The 15790-nt window shown below is 38.1% G+C and overlaps 1 protein-coding gene across 4 annotated transcripts in view; it reads left to right on the top strand.

Annotated features, from left to right (window-relative positions):
* Positions 1-15430, top strand: part of AP5M1 (adaptor related protein complex 5 subunit mu 1) — a 25374-nt gene extending 9944 nt beyond the window's left edge. The window contains exons 4-9 of one of the 4 annotated variants that reach the window (XM_045287895.1): positions 1868-2007; positions 3140-3225; positions 3314-3432; positions 5772-5868; positions 9576-9675; positions 12041-15430. In XM_045287895.1, coding sequence (XP_045143830.1) covers positions 1868-2007; positions 3140-3225; positions 3314-3432; positions 5772-5868; positions 9576-9631 — 498 coding nt within the window. In that variant the 3' untranslated portion in view covers positions 9632-9675; positions 12041-15430. Of the gene's footprint in view, positions 1-1867; positions 2008-3139; positions 3226-3313; positions 3433-5771; positions 5869-9571; positions 9676-11691 lie in introns of all 4 variants that reach the window. The other 3 variants (XM_045287894.1, XM_045287893.1, XM_004698609.2) reach the window with 3 other exon arrangements.
* The last annotated feature ends 360 nt before the right edge of the window (positions 15431-15790 follow it).

The following is a 15790-nucleotide window of genomic DNA, read 5'->3' as shown; positions in this document are numbered from 1 at the left end:
TAAAAAATAAAAAAAAAAAAGCCTCCAATCTCAGGTAGCTATAGTTAAAAACATATCATTAATAGCTATTTATCAGTTATTGAGGATCCCTAGATGCTAACCTCAAGGGTAGCAATTCAAAATGACCAGCTGCTCCATGGGAGAAAGATGAGGCTTTCCACTCCCCTAAGAATCCACAGCCTTAGAAACTCCCAGAGGCAGTTCTACTCTGTACTATTGGGGCAAGATGGCCAGAAGTGACTCAGAGATAGTGAATTTAGCAGTTATTGAATACATGTTATGTTAAGTAGCACAGCCTAGATTTGAACTTCTAAACTCCAGAGCCCAGCCTCTTCTCTACTGTCCCGTTTGTCCCCAGTCTTGGTTGTGAATCAGGGAGATTTATTTTGAGACTCAAAGAGGAAATTATATTGCAGGTTAGAAGTAGAGCCAAGCTGTAGTGGGACTATAACCAGAAATTTAAAAATTAAAATCATTCTGTACTCAAGGTTCACACCACAGGCTGTCTGATCTCTGCTTCTCGGTCTCTACCTTGAACTAACTCTACTTGTATATGAACTTCTAACTCTAAGGTTCTCTGTTTTACCTCTTGAGTTTCTAATATTCATTCCAGTGGCTACGTAGAACTCACAGACAGAATTTATGACTAAAGGGTTTATTTAAAAAGCCATGGAGTTGTATTGCTAGTGAGAAATGCTCAGGGTTGAATTATCAAAACATGTCACAAAGTTATTTCTGGCCTGCTAATAAATGCCCAAAGGTGCATACCATTCCACTGTAAGCCTCAACCTGAAGACACTTAGCTCTGCTTCCAAGTCAGCAAGTGCAACATTTCCAATTAAGTGCTTAGAGACACCCACTCCACAAGCCAGCCACCTGCACAGAAGCACTCAGCTTTCCTTGCTCTATGGATTGGGAAGTCTGTTTCATGCTCTGGCTCCTAGTTCTGCTGCTGCTCCTGTGAGGGTATAGCTGTCTTCTAAGGTTCACTGCATAGGCATCTCAGGTCCAAAGGACACTCTCCACCTACTGGCTCTTGCTGGTAATGAGATCCCCACTGCTTCTTAGAGGGCTCATTTTATACACAGCAGGAAGGCTGTTTGCAATCCCTCACAGGCGACTCCTATCAGCATTCCCCCCACCTTCTTACCAGACCCTTGTCATTTGAAGGAAGGTAGAGACTTTGGCTAGAAGGCCACATTAAAGCACTCACTGCCCCTGTGCACCGTACACACAGAGTTTTCCTGTGTCTTACTCCAGATGTTCCAGAACGAATCTGTGGGTCACCCCAACCTACAGGTGCTTTTCACCTCCATAGAGTATGGATGACCAATCCGGTTTTGAGCTAGAGTAAGGGGACTAGATTTTAGCATTGGTAAAGCGGGACACCATTGATAAAACTTATATCCCGGCGAAATAGCCACATGGCAGCCCCTAGCTGTATCCCCTAGCTTGTCGTGCATTCTTTCCAAACATTGGGACTTTTAAAAAATGCCGCAGGATGCGGGAAAATTGTTAAAAATTGGGCCTGTCCCACCAAAAGCGGGACGTCTGGTCAACTTAAGCTGGAGGGTTGGGAGATATAGGATACAAATGAAGCAGCAGGAACCTTAGGCAGCAGCAGTGACCAATATGCCTGGTCTGAGTTCTCTGTTGAAAGTCTTCGAGAACCTGAAGGAGGGGAGCACGGAGAAGCAAGAGCAGGAAAGAGGATGTGTTGTCTACCACGGGAAGCCCCTTTCTTGTCACTGGGCACAGAAAGAGAAGAGTTCACAGATCATTGCAAGGTTTTCTTCTCAAGCACCATTGGTATTTTAGATCCATTCATCTGAGAATGATATAAAAATTTGTTTATGTTTGTTTCCAGGTTCCTGTCCCACCAATTTTGGGGTTTTATCAAATGCAGGAGGAAGAAGTACAACTAAAAATAACAGTTAATTTAAAACTTCATGAAAGTGTGAAAAATAATTTTGAATTCTGTGAAGCTCATATACCTTTTTATAATAGGTAGGAATAAAATAATGTATTCATAATTTCTACCTTAATACAGTCACACTGCCTCACAATGAATGATTCATCTTGGTTTTTTACCTTATTTTTAAAATCTTAAATAATTTTGTTAGTCAAATGAATGCTGATTCTGAACCAATAAACAGCCTTAAAAGTTTGTCATTTACTAGCGAGTTTAATTAGAAAAAGGACACAGGTGAAATTGAACAAATGAAAAACGTTCTCCTAACAAATAGCAAGATGTGTATGCATTATTACTAATGTGCTCTGGACAGTGGACTCGGTCATAACAATTGTGAGGAATGGAGCCAGACTGGGTAGGATTTCATTCTGTTGTCCGAAGGGTTGCTGTGTGACTCCGTAACATATAACCACAATACTGTCCCTTGGTGCCCTGTTGGGTAAACGTTGGATTGGGAACTGCAGGATCAGAATTTCAAATCTACCACTCCACAATAGAAGGATGAGCTTGTCTGCTCTTTTAAAGATGTATAGCCCAGAAAACCCTATATAAGGTTGCTATGGGTTTTCTACATGCATATCAAGCGCCACTGTTTATCACATGGTGAATTAAGCCAGCTACATAAGAGGATTACTTTTGTATCAGTTCTACTTTTCAATTAATCTGCAACATAGTTCTGGGAAGCATAGGTCTTTTCAAAGTACACCTGACTATTTAGTAAAATAATAGTTTAATGTTACATGTCAATGCATGTGACTGTATTACTATTGTCTATGTGGTTGTTACAGTGTTCTTTATGCTTAAAAGTTAAGTAGATATTGCCAAAAATTGTGTCATTAGCTTTTGGTATGTTTGAGATACAGTACTCATTATTGGCTAAACTTCTGCACACTTAAATACAGAGCTCTCTCATGCTGCTGTGGTAATAGCCCTCGTGATGCCACGGGTTAAGCATTTGGCTGCTAGTCACACGAGTAATCACCCATAAACACAGCCCAGCCCATCCACAGGCTTCTCTGCTTCAGTAAAGATGTGCAGTCTTGGAAACCTTGCAGAGCAGCAGTTCTACTCCAAACCAGGGGAGTGGGCACAAAATTTGACTTCCACCTCTGAAGAGTTCTATGTCGGTGACCATTTTTTCATATGTTCTTGTCATTTTTTTAAAAGAGGTCCAATCACACATGTGGAATACAAAGTCAGTTTTGGCCAGCTTGAAGTCTTGCGAGAGAAAAGCTTATTGATCTGGACTATTGGTGAGTTCTATTTTGTTTATTGGGTATCTCCCACCGAGCCCCCTTTCATCTGCATTAGAATGGTTGATTCCTGTCTTTGTGCTTTTAGGCCAAAAGTTCCCAAAATCGATGGCAATTACTCTTTCTGGAATTATAACTTTTGGTGCAAAGAACCCTGAGAAGCAGCCATTTGACCAAATTTGCATTGGTGGCACAGCATATGTGAAGGTAAGTGGGGGTACGGGGCTCACCACATCAGAAACGTCTCCTTCTTTTAAAATTGTGGCGAAATATACATTCATTGTTTTTACAATATGGAGAGATGGAGTTGATTTTCCGTGTTTTCCAGTGGTGGTCTTGTTTTTTACTTTTTTTGTCTGAGCTCAGACATTTTGGGGTTTCTATTAGATTCTTTTTTTTAGTAGCAATCATTTTCCTTTTTTTCCCCCCTCTTTATTTTTTTTAAATGATTTTTATTAGGGCCTCATACAACTCTTATCACAATCCATACATACATCAATTGTGTAAAGCACATTTGTACATTCATTTCCTCATCATTCTCAAAAATATGCTCTCCACTTAAGCACCTGGCATCAGCTCCTCATTTTCCCCTCTCCCTCCCCGCTCCCCCTTTTCTATTCTACTAAAAAATATTTTATGGTTGAACAGTTCAGTGTGATCCAGATATCCCAAATCAACCTGGTTCTCCCAAGTTCATAGTTATCACAATCAAGATTTCTATACAGAAAAATGGGTAAGATGTACTTCTTGCCCTTGGGCTATTCTTCTGTGGGCATGATCAAGGTCAACAACTGATCAGTGCTAGTTGCTTTGGGTTTTCCAAGGAAAGAACAAGAACTTCCAGTCAAAGTGGTTAAGGCAAGCTTTGCCATAGAGATGAAGTTTGAACAAATGCTGAGGCCTGAATTAGCGTGAATGTGACGCCCTCAAGATTACCATTTGTATAGTGAAGCAGTGACTTAACTAAAGGGGTGATGAGAGAGCAGTGAGCCGGGGCAAGAATCGGTTCCAGAAACAGTAGTGGCACATAAGGCAAGATAAAGAATTTAGATCTAGATGGTGGATTCTTGAGGCAGACAGTATTATGTGTGCTGGGTTTTATTTTATTTTGAACCGGGGAAGTGGTGAAAAAGCATGGATGCTGTATAAAGAGTGATCTGAAATAGGGGAGGGGGAACTGAAAACCTGAAAACAACGAAATCATTTTAGAGCTCTACGTTTTCCTGGTGAAAGATAAAAAGCTACCAAGGCTAAACTAGTGAAGTGTCAGCAGGAAGAGAAGAAAAGGGCCGGGAGAAAAAGGAAGAGGCTTCTGTAAAAGCTGGGATCGAGTTAAAACTTCTCTCACTGCCATCGCTGCTGACTCCTCGCCACCCTCTAGGACAGGCTAGAACTGCCCCTGTAAGTTTCCAAGACTAACTGTTTGCGGGAGTAGAAAGGCCCAGCTTTCTCCCTCGGAGTGGCTTCCAACTGCTGGCCTTGTGTTGGGAACCCAACTCATAACCACCAAGCCACCAGGGCTCCTGGTCACTACTGATTAGATGTAATGACACGAAATTGCTGTCAGCCAAAGATTATGTCATTTAAACATACATGTAGCTTAACACCAGTTTTGAAGTTTCAAGAGGGCAGGAACTTTTTGTGAATCTCATTCATTGTTTTATTCTGCACAACTACACACAAATATTTACTGAATGATTGAATATACTTATAAGAAAGTACAGAACTGATATATGGGGAAAGAAGGAGTGAATGAGCTCGATATTATCTAAATTGCTGGTGATAGCCACATTCCCCAATGTAAGCTTCAATAGGTAAGGTAAAGGCCTACAAAACAGGCTTTTCATAGTTCACATGAGTGTTGCCACTCCAAATCTCCAACTTTATTTCTGCAGAGAAGGGACTAGTGGCCCACTCTGTTACAGCACAAATGATCACTGTGATTTATGGTGATGGGCCCACATGACCAATTAAATTAGGGAACCATTTTTTGTTTTCTGGAAATTAAATAGAGCAGCTCATTCCCCCAAACACCCAGGTAAATTAATGTCTCTGATTTAATAATCGTGTTCCTGTGTTTTGCTGGCAGGTATATAAGCTCCTGCCTGCTGTGAAGTGTATCACAATAGCATGGTCCTAGGTATAGAGGATCCCCGACAAATAGGAGAGGGAGCATCCGCATTAGTAGTTAGTCAGGTCTCAACTCACATGTCAGCTCTGCTACTTACTGCTTCTGGCTCTGAACCTTAGTTACCCAGCTTATTAAACGGGAATTCTATTCCAGTGATTTTCGTTCCATTGTGTGCAGGGTGCCGTGGGTCAGAACCGACTCAGTGGCACCCAGCAGCAGTTCCCATCTTGAAGTTCCCTTATGCAAAGGAAACGACTGTGTGTGTGTGTCTGTAAGGGTAAGTCACACACACAACATTCAAGTTTAATATCTGAACTTTATGGATTTTACAATGTAATATCCCTGAAAGGGGGAAAAATGTGACTCGTTTTTACAAAATAATCACTTCCCTTTGGTACATTCTTTTCTTTTCTAGCTTCATTTTAAGATCTTAGATTACACACTCACCGGGTGTTACGCAGATCAGCATTCAGTTCAAGTGTTTGGATCAGGAAAGCCAAAAATAACTACACGTAAGTTACACGGATTTCAACTAATGCAAAACTAAATGGTATTATATTGTTATTACCTATGCTAACTTTAAATGTAACAGAGTCTAGAGATCAGAGAATAATTGCAATGTGTAAATATTCTAGCTGGATCCCATACCTGCCTAACAGTTTGTATACTTTATATTGCTCTCTGCCTTCTCCTATATATAAAATGGTCACGGATTGGTGTTAAGATTGGTTATAATCAGTACACTTTTATTCAGAGGTGGTCTCAGGACCTTTGAGACCCAGTAGATCAGAGTTTGAGTCTGGCTCCAACACTCTGTTACCTAGGTAACGTTAGACAAGTACACGAACTTATCAAAGTTTCCGTTTCCTCATCTATACAATGGAAATAATATTATTTTACTCAGCATTGTTATGAGGTTTCACTAAATTTATATCACCCCATACTTAGCATGTATTCATTCAGTTCGGGTTAGATATTGTTTTATTTTTAATATTTTTTAGTAAATGTTAGCAATAAGCAATTATTTGGCAGCTTCTTAATTCTGTCAAGTATTGTTCTTGTTGACTGTCATCAAGTCAGCCCCAACTTCCGGTGGCCCCACAGAACTGCTCCTCAGCCCAGAATCTCTGCAAACGCAGGCTCAGCCTTGCAGTGGGTTTGAACTGCTCGCTTTAGGTAGCAGCCAATTATAGGAAGAGCTTAAGTATATGCTATATATGAAAATATTGGGAGAATAATAGAAACTTTACAAGCAAATTCAAAATTATTTACATCAGTTCAATATATCTGTGCGTAAGTAGGATAAAACAGGAAACTATTAGAATGAAATATTTAGTTAGAAAAACTTAAAGCAGAAACGTTTTGCCCTGTACATTAGGAGACTAAAACTCTATTTAGATAAGTATTTCTTAAACTAAGGATTAAATGGAAACCAAACTCACGACCATTAAGTTAGTGCTAGCTCATAGTGGCCCTATGAGGACGGAACAGCTGCCTCTGTATATTTCTGAAACTCTAATGTTTTATGGGAGTAGAAAGCCCCATCATTTCCCGAGGAGTGGTTGGTGGTTTTGAACTGCTGACCTTGCACGTGGCAGCCCAACTTGTAACCACTACACCACCAGGTTTCCTAAACTAAGGGTTTAAAAAAACAAACAAACTCATTGCCATCAAGTCAGTACTCAAAGGTAGGACCCCTAAAATAGGAAGGACTCTGTACTTGACATGTTCAGAACTCAAACAAACGCACTGCCATTGAGTTGATGCTAACTCATAGCGGCCCTATAGGACACAATAGAACTGCCCCTGGGAGTGGAGAAGACTGTTGACAGGAACAGAAAGCCCTGTCTCTCTCCCTCAGAGCAGCTGATGGTTGTAAACTGCAGACTGGTTAGCAGCCCAACCGGTAACCAGAACTCCTCAGAACTCTGGAATTCTAAGCAATAATAAATTCGATGTAATCTGACTCAGCTATTCTTCTTTTTACTTTCTTAGACTCCCTGTGTGTTTTCTCTTGCATCATTTCTTTAATGGTTTCTTAAAGAAATGCATATATGTGAAAAAAATATTCATGATGCATCTCTTTATGAACGCATAAGTCCATTGAGACCAGACAGTGGGGAAAAAAAAATCACTGAATTCAAACAAATTAATCATTTAGGTAGTATGGGATCGGTGAGAACTGTTATTTCTTTAGCTAGCCAGGTGCTTGAGGGACACACACATCACAGGTTGCTCTCATCGACTAGCCTACAGGTTGACAGCTAGAACCCACCCAGTAGCACCGCCAGAGAAAGGCCTGGCAATCTGCTTCATAAAGATCATGGCCAATAACAGATGGATGGTTTGTTATAATATATGTAAGAGCCCCCAATAAAAATGACTTATTTAAAAAAATAAAGATCACCGCCAGGAAAACCCTGTGGAGCAGTTCTGTAACATACGGAGTCAACATGAGCGGGAACGGACTCCATGGAAATGAGTATCGACGGGAAATGTGTCTTCTCTGTAGAGAGTGCCTAAAATAGTTTACTAATTTACTAGCACTTCATTAATATCCTCTCTCTCACTGCCATCGAGTCAGGGCTGACTTCCACTGACCCGCTGTGGGTTTCCGAGCCTGTTAGATGTGTATGGGTGTAGAAAGCCCAGTCTTTCTCCTGCGGAGCTGCTGCTGGTTTTGAACTACGGACCATGCAGATCATTGCTCAGCACATACCCACTACGCCAATGGGACACCCTTTATTAATGTTAACTAGGCATATTTCAGACCATCTTATAGCAGAAAATATATTGAATAAAGGAGCTCGTGTTAAATAGATCTTTATGATCAGTGTTTAATTTCTTTTCCTATTAGTTTTGGAAAACAACTGCCACTTGGGAAACCTTATCTTGACAATGAAATCTATGTTCACAATATATAATGTCATTTTCAAAATCTTTTAGTACTGCTAATAATAATGCTTATTTGAATAAAAGCTAACATTTGATGGTCACTATGTGCCAGGCATAGCTGTGTTTTATAGGCATTAACTCAATCCTCATAGCACTCTACACACCTCCTCCTCACTTACTGGCCATCACATCCAATATTCACATTTATAACAGTAGTAAAAAGCCTAGTCTCTATTTTTCACATTAACGACATAGCATCTCACAGCAATAAATGCGAGAAGCAAGGTGAGAGTAACACTGGCTGTAATGAGTCAGGTTGTCTTAACTTGGCCAGGTTCTGATTCTTGGTGATTTGGCAGTTCTGCAATGAGGTCTTTTGTCAGTTATGTAATGATATAGTCATTCTCCATTTTGCAATCTGATGTGGCTGCTTATTTCCACATTATGCCAACTTTTATAAAACAACCTAGCCCCTGAAACATAACCAACCATGTCGATAATTGAGAAATAGATGTTTAAGTGTTATTTCCATTTTACACGAGGAAAGCAAAGCATCAAAAAGATTAGATAACTTGATTAGGGTTATAGAGCTAGGCAGAGGTAAAACTCCAAGCAGTCTGACCCTTAACCGATGTGGTACAAGGCTCTCAGATTTAAATTAAGTATACAAATAAGGTTATATGCCCTGAAATCTTTTCATTGTGAAGTAGGGCATGAAAACAGGTATTTGAGTCAGGTCTTTTGTGTTATACATGAGTACATTATATGTATCTAGCTCTAAATGTGCATTATTTGCTCAGTTTTACATATTAGAAACTAAAAATGAAAAAAAAACTAAAAAAATAAAAAAAGAAACTAAAAATTAAGAAGATTGCCAATTGTCCAAAGTTTCAAAGCTATTAAGGCAGAAAGCTTAAATGAGATAGGAACTATAAGTAATACAATCTTATGAGAAGGTTACTAGAAACAGCTGGGTGATTAGTTCCTGATACTTTGTTTTTGCAGTTGATATAATGGTCCAGAAGAAACAGAATGTAGGAGAAATTTAAGTGAAAAATGGCAGATTTGGCATAAATTAAAGATACTTGCATTTTGCTGTTTCATATGAGCTCAGAAAAGTGTTACTCAAATATTAAATGTGCCCATATTTATTAAATGGTAAAATTTATACGAATGCCATATTAAGTAGAATTTTTAGTGAATACTTCAAGGTATTGCCTTGAAATTATTTTCAGTTTCAAAAAAACCATGAGTTGCCATGTTCATTTAAATTTTAAAATAAGATATTCTTACCATGAATTACTTTTCTTTTATTTTCAGACAGAAAACTTACTTCTTCTGATTATTACATCTGGAATTCTAAAGCCCCTGCTCCAATAGCATATGGATCATTATTATTGTAATTTTCTCAGGTTTTATATATGGTAAACAGCATAAATTATCTTATTAACGTATGTGTTTATAACCAATGTGAGTGGGAAAATTGTTGATTTCCCACTGATCCTGTTCAATGGTCTTAATCTGATATGCTTTTAAAAATATTTTAAAGATTAATATCTCCAATTTTCTTACAGTTTTTATGTTATCCAAATATGATTAAAAACATAAAACAATAATGATTTACTTTACACTTATAGGTGGGTCCTGGATCATCCTATTACCCATTTTCCTTCCTGCCTTTGTGGCAGACATTACTAATCAATCACAGCCTTCTTTCTCATCTGAACGTTCCTGGGTGAGGGTTCAGATTTCTCAGTATAGAACTCCAAGCAGCCCTACCAATGAATTATAGATGTCATGCAAGAGAAAATTGCTAAGGAACTCGAGCCCTAAGCTGCTAAGATAGTGTAGGGTTACAGAATACCAAAACTACATTAGAAACACATGCTAATTGTTTAGCTATTAACCTCCCCTCAACCCAAAGTGTCGTACACACTAATAAAGAATCTGTATAATTCTATTCGAGGTGTCCATTTCTATCCTAGTTCGTCTCTTGCAATGACATTTTGCCTAGACTCAATAAGCATACTAAGAGGGGATAGAATACCTTTAGTGGTTGAGCACAGCATTTTGTGATCAAATAGGATCTGTAGCCAAATTTTAAAAGGTTAATTTAGATACAATACTGCTTTTTCCATATTGTATTATAACTCATTAATGAATAAATTCATGTCAAAAATTTAAAAAGTATTTCTTGAGTGCCAAACCAAAACAAAAACAAATGCACAGTCACCAAGTTGATTCCAACTCATAGCAATCTTTTGGGCCTATTGGACAAATTAGAACTGCCCTTTTGGCTTTCTGAGACGAAATCTTTGGGGAAGCAGACTGACTCATCTTTCACCTACAAAGCAGTTGGTGAGTTTGAACTACTGACTTTTGAGTTAGCCTGTCATGTAACCTGCTGCATTACCAGGGATCCTTATTCTATGGACGGAGAGTATCATTTACCCTTGTTTTTCTCAGGTAGCATCTTGTCTTTAAATTTGTCTGTCTCATTTTTTAAATCAGCTATCACTTACATTTTTAGGAACCACGAAGTCATAGGACATATATTCTTGTTTTCACACCAGTTCATTGGACATTAGTTGATCATTTAAGAAAAGTTGAAATCATAAGACTCTCAAAGCTTAATTCATGTCAGAGTTCTTTGTTTAGAATGGAATTAGAAATGCTTTAAATATATATATAATTGAATTAATAATTTAACTGTATTTTGTTATTTTAATGCAGTTCCCTAAAAGAACCTTAGAAAAAGCTGCTAACGTCTCAAAGGAGAGCTGTGGTGGTTTAATGGAATAGCGCATGTCAGTTGTCAGTGTAGAATTTGGTATATGGTTTGCTTATGCTGGGCTGCTAACCGCAAAGCTAGCAGTTCTAAACTGCCAGCTGCTATAGGAAGATGAAGCATTTTACTCCTGTAAAGAATAAGTCTTGGAGGCCCACAGGGACAGTTCTACCCTGGCCTATTAATGCAATTCCAACTATGAGTCAGAATCTACTCGATAGCTTGATTTTTAGGGGTGGTTATTCATTCGTTTTAGTTAAAGTCCATCCCACTTATTATAAATTCATTTTGTACAAAGCAAATTATTCTATATTTAAAATTATCACAAGTAGCAGAGAAAATAGAATTAACTGCCTGAACAAGGCTTTAGCGTGGTATTCTAGCATAATCATAGATAACCAATAATAAAGACTTTACTTTTCCGAGAAGAAAGAAAAGGTCCCTCTTAGTTAACTGGGTCACTCTTACATTCTTGGGGATATTAATGGAGCTTTTTTGGAAATCTGGAATGTACAAGTGTGTAACAAAGTACACTGAGATAACGGGAGCCTTCTTCTCATGACCGGCCAGAGTCCATAATAACCCACTAGCCCAAATTTTCTTTATAAACAATCATTTTTAAAGCACTGAGTCTGTGATTTGACATTTCTAGACACCAGAGGAGAACTCGAGATGTGTCCTGGAAGAATGTCGGGTGCTGTAGCACCTGATGCCATCTGTTGCCATTCCATCCGAACATAACACTGCAAAACTAAACCAACTCGCATTTTCATCCCATGGAGATCAGCTGAGCACGCTTTTGATTTTGTCTAGAAATCTGTCACTGCCGGATAATTTCTGAGGACAAAGTCTGTTCCCCGTTTGGCAGGTGACCAGTTGAATGTTTTCCCTGTGTCCGGGGACTCCTTAGTGTAATTAGCGACCTTTGAACCCCACAACTAATCCTGAGCTATTTTGTATTCCTTACTCATCTTTAAGGCTGGACCTTTTCTTTTCTTCAGAGTCCGCTGCCACAATTAAAGAAGAAACAGCTGCATTTCAAAGGGATTCCCATTCCAGAAGCTTAATCGTGATTGACACGTTCTTATTCTAAGCTATAAGACACTCTAAGAGTCCTTTCGTGGGTTAAAACTTCAATCATTTCCTAAAAAATTATCTCACTATGGATTTTATTCATTTTCTTTGATAACTCTGCTTTGCATTATTTAAAATCGAAAGATGCTTTGGTTTACAATGAATATGAGCAACTACGCCCAGTGTAAGATCGGATGGTGCCAGACCGACTCTAGATGCAGGGGTGCTAACTTCTTTTTTTGAAGTGCCAAAATATGATTAGGAAGTCTGAATGTCTATCATATGGGTGATTATTGCTGCAAACCCAAAAGGCTAAGCGGGGGTGTGGGGGGGTGAGGTTGACTTTCAGAAAACTCAAGAGAAGGTGGTTGGTTGAAGTCAGCAGCGTAGTAGTAGGCCACACCCTAACAGGGGTAGGTCTTAGCTACTTTCCAAATAATCGCTTTGATAGCCAACTTTACAGTAAATAACCTTGTCGGAACTTCTTAGCGGCATTAACTTGCTTAACAATATTACTTTGATTAAACATGATTACTCTGTTCCACAAAATTACTTAACCTTTTCAGTTAAAGATTACTTTAGGTCACATCTGTTTAGTGTTTCTAATCAGTTAAAATTATAGTTTATGTACATTGCACAAGTGATTGTCTTTATAATACTGACATGCATGGTAAAAACTGCCAATATTTCCATTATAATTTTTGTTAGGATATCAAAATACAGGCATTCACAGGCTCGGGCAGCAGTTCTGCGAAGTAGGCAGGTGGGTAGAGTGATCACCCAGAGCCTCTGCAGGAGCTGCCGCCACCACAGAATGGTACTTTCTAAGACAAAGGTCAAAAAAAGGATGTTAATAAACAGTCCTCAGGTTTAAGGGACTTTTTTAGGATTACATCTTAAATTCCAACAAATCAGATTTAGGAGTTCCTGAAAGTGAAATTGATCCATCCCTCATCCAAACTTTGCAATACTTTCCTGTTCTGACATCATTTAGATAGTTAGCTGTATTATCAGATTAGAAACCATTGTACCAGACTGCTGAAAGGAAAGGGAGGCAAAAAGCTAAACAGGGGATGAATTCTGAACCTTTTAACCTGGCTGAAGTACGTTGGTCCCTGTTATGCAAATAGCTTCAATCCTCCGCTAAGTTCAGTGGAAATAATTTTCTTGAATGACAGGTTTATTCAGCAAGGATTCAGTTGGTGATTAATCCCCCTTTGATCTAGGGTATTTCACTTAACGACCAGTTCCCTCGTTCTGACAAAGTGCAACTGAGATTAGGGAGATCACTAGAACACTAGCAGGGTGTGCGTCTATTCTGTAGACCCTTTGAAAGCAAGGGCAAAGAATGCAATTTATTTTCAGTATTTGCAGATGTAAAGTCCTTTCTGCTAAGTTAGAAAGTCAACTGAATACCAAATGTAGTTTATTTCTTACGTAATAGAGCAAACATCACTTTTTGCTCCGCCTCACAATGGTTATAGGAAACATGGGCTTTGAAGAAAAAAGAAACAAAGACTACATTCTAAATATAGCTTCTCTCTTTGTTTCATGTACAAGAGTGTACACTTCTGGGCCCCGAGGTAACCCACAAATCAAATCATGCAGTGAGCATGGCCACGGAGGCTGAGGGAAATGCTTGTGTCTCAGGAACTGCATGAGCCATCTCCCACCCCATTCAAAAAGCCATGCTCTGTGGATAAGAAACCCAGTTGGGAAAAATGTAATAACACAATTATTCATGTAAGATTTCTGATTTTGAAGTTTCATTTGTTAGCTTTGCCGATCCTTGAAGAAAGGAAGTTTTGTTAAGTTCCAGTTGTTAATTCATTTACTTTCAGGATGAGGTGTTTTGTGCCCCTGTGTGCCCCCACCCCTTTCTTTTATGAAAGATAAATTGTACCATTGCTGAAATTCTTGAAATTTCAGTAACTTTTTTTTGCATTATCAAAATAACTATTTTTCTAGATTCCTATTTTCTCATTAATCTGGGCAACCTCTTCCATTTAAACTTTAATATGTACTATGGATATATTTTGCACAATATATTGAAGGGGGAAAAAAATCAATGTTTTTGTTCCTGGCTAGATTTCTCAGATAATTTGCTTATAAAAACTTAACTAATACCATTGTAAGTGTCTTACCTTATAAGATTTCAAATTGGATTTGTTCCTAAAGTATATGTTAGGAAAACATAAAGCTTCAGTTTTTATTAAGGATTAGTGTTTTTGTACTTTAGCCCAAACAGTTTAAGTGCTTTATAGTTGTTAATGAGTCAGTTTGAAATTTGCTTTTAGATTTTTTTTCTTATACTATTTTTTTCCTCTCAAACTTCTTGTGATCTAATTGATAAATTGAAATAGTGGCTCAAATAAGTACATCTCTAATTTATGTTGATGCTAATCCAACCTTTCTAGTTTCAGTTAAAAAATGAAACAATTCATAAATATCTTTTGATAGCATAAAAAAACAACAACAAAATTGAGGATCAGAACTATATCAGACCAGGTATGGAGGACAGGATACAATATTTATATTATAGCTGTTGCTAAGTAACTCATGGTTTCAGTACTCCATTCAGTAAATAATCAATAAAATATTATAGTATATTTTAGAGCGTACAATGAGAATGTTTATATAAAACATTTGTTTGTATACATGCAGCACATGTTAGTGTATCTGACTTGGTTGATGTCCCTTACAACATTTTAGTATATCAGAGGAAGAAGAATATTTGAAAGTTAAAAATATAAATAGCTCCCTCCCAAAAGCAGTGTTAATAATTAACAACCTGTAACAGAATGATTCATTAAAGTGGAAATTGCCCAAGAATTCATGAAGGTAGTCTTACAGAATGTTTAATACTCTCATAATCTGACAGCTTGTCAACTATTTTTAAATTTTATGGATGTGATAATATTGTCATATGTAGCCTGGGACAGTCGATGTCATATTTATATCACAAATTGACTGCCTTAGAAGCAGCTTGCTTTCTTTAAGGCCCTGACTGGTCTGTGTAATTGATTGCAGTATGATGGTAATGGATCAATGCAGAAACATTTACAGACTGGTACATCCCTAAAGATGTAAACTACCTGCTGAACTGCTTTTCCATGAGGTCCTGTAAATGTGGATATCCAATAATTCATTAAACATCTAAAGTCAAAATGTATGTGTCCTTTAAATCGCTTCCTTTAAATTGTACTTTCTGTGAAAAGTTGTTAATTTCTGTTCTTGAAAACGTTTACTTTCTCCTTCAAGGGTCTTGAGTGCCCTCTGCAGGTTGAAAGGAGAATAATAAATTGTTTTAAAACCCTGTGATGCCTCCTTCCCCCTTTTAAAAACAGCATGGTTACATACATTCTCAAAAAAGCGAATTACTTTATATTGTGCACACTGTTGTTCAAACTATTCTTTTACAAATGAAGTAGAAATTGTGTTGGCTCTTTTTTGGAGAGGGTGGGGGAGTGCATTGGTGTATGTGTGTGCTCAGACATAATTAGCTGGTTTTACAGTGGTGCGTAGTGTGGAAAGTGTGTTCCGTGGGACTGTCTCGATCACTTAGCTATGACTCTTCCATGTTGGGGCTATAGGAGCATACTTCTTTCACAAACCAGAGATTAGGAAAACATTTAGCTATCTTGACATTTAATGAAGATGTGAAGAATAGCTTAGTT

Source organism: Echinops telfairi, unplaced genomic scaffold, assembly GCF_000313985.2.
Source record: "Echinops telfairi isolate 266 unplaced genomic scaffold, ASM31398v2 ScPeMD7_18;HRSCAF=68, whole genome shotgun sequence".
Taxonomy (NCBI): domain Eukaryota; kingdom Metazoa; phylum Chordata; class Mammalia; order Afrosoricida; family Tenrecidae; genus Echinops; species Echinops telfairi.
The sequence above is the reverse complement of the archived record's forward strand: the minus strand, read 5'-3'. Positions and strand labels throughout refer to the sequence as shown.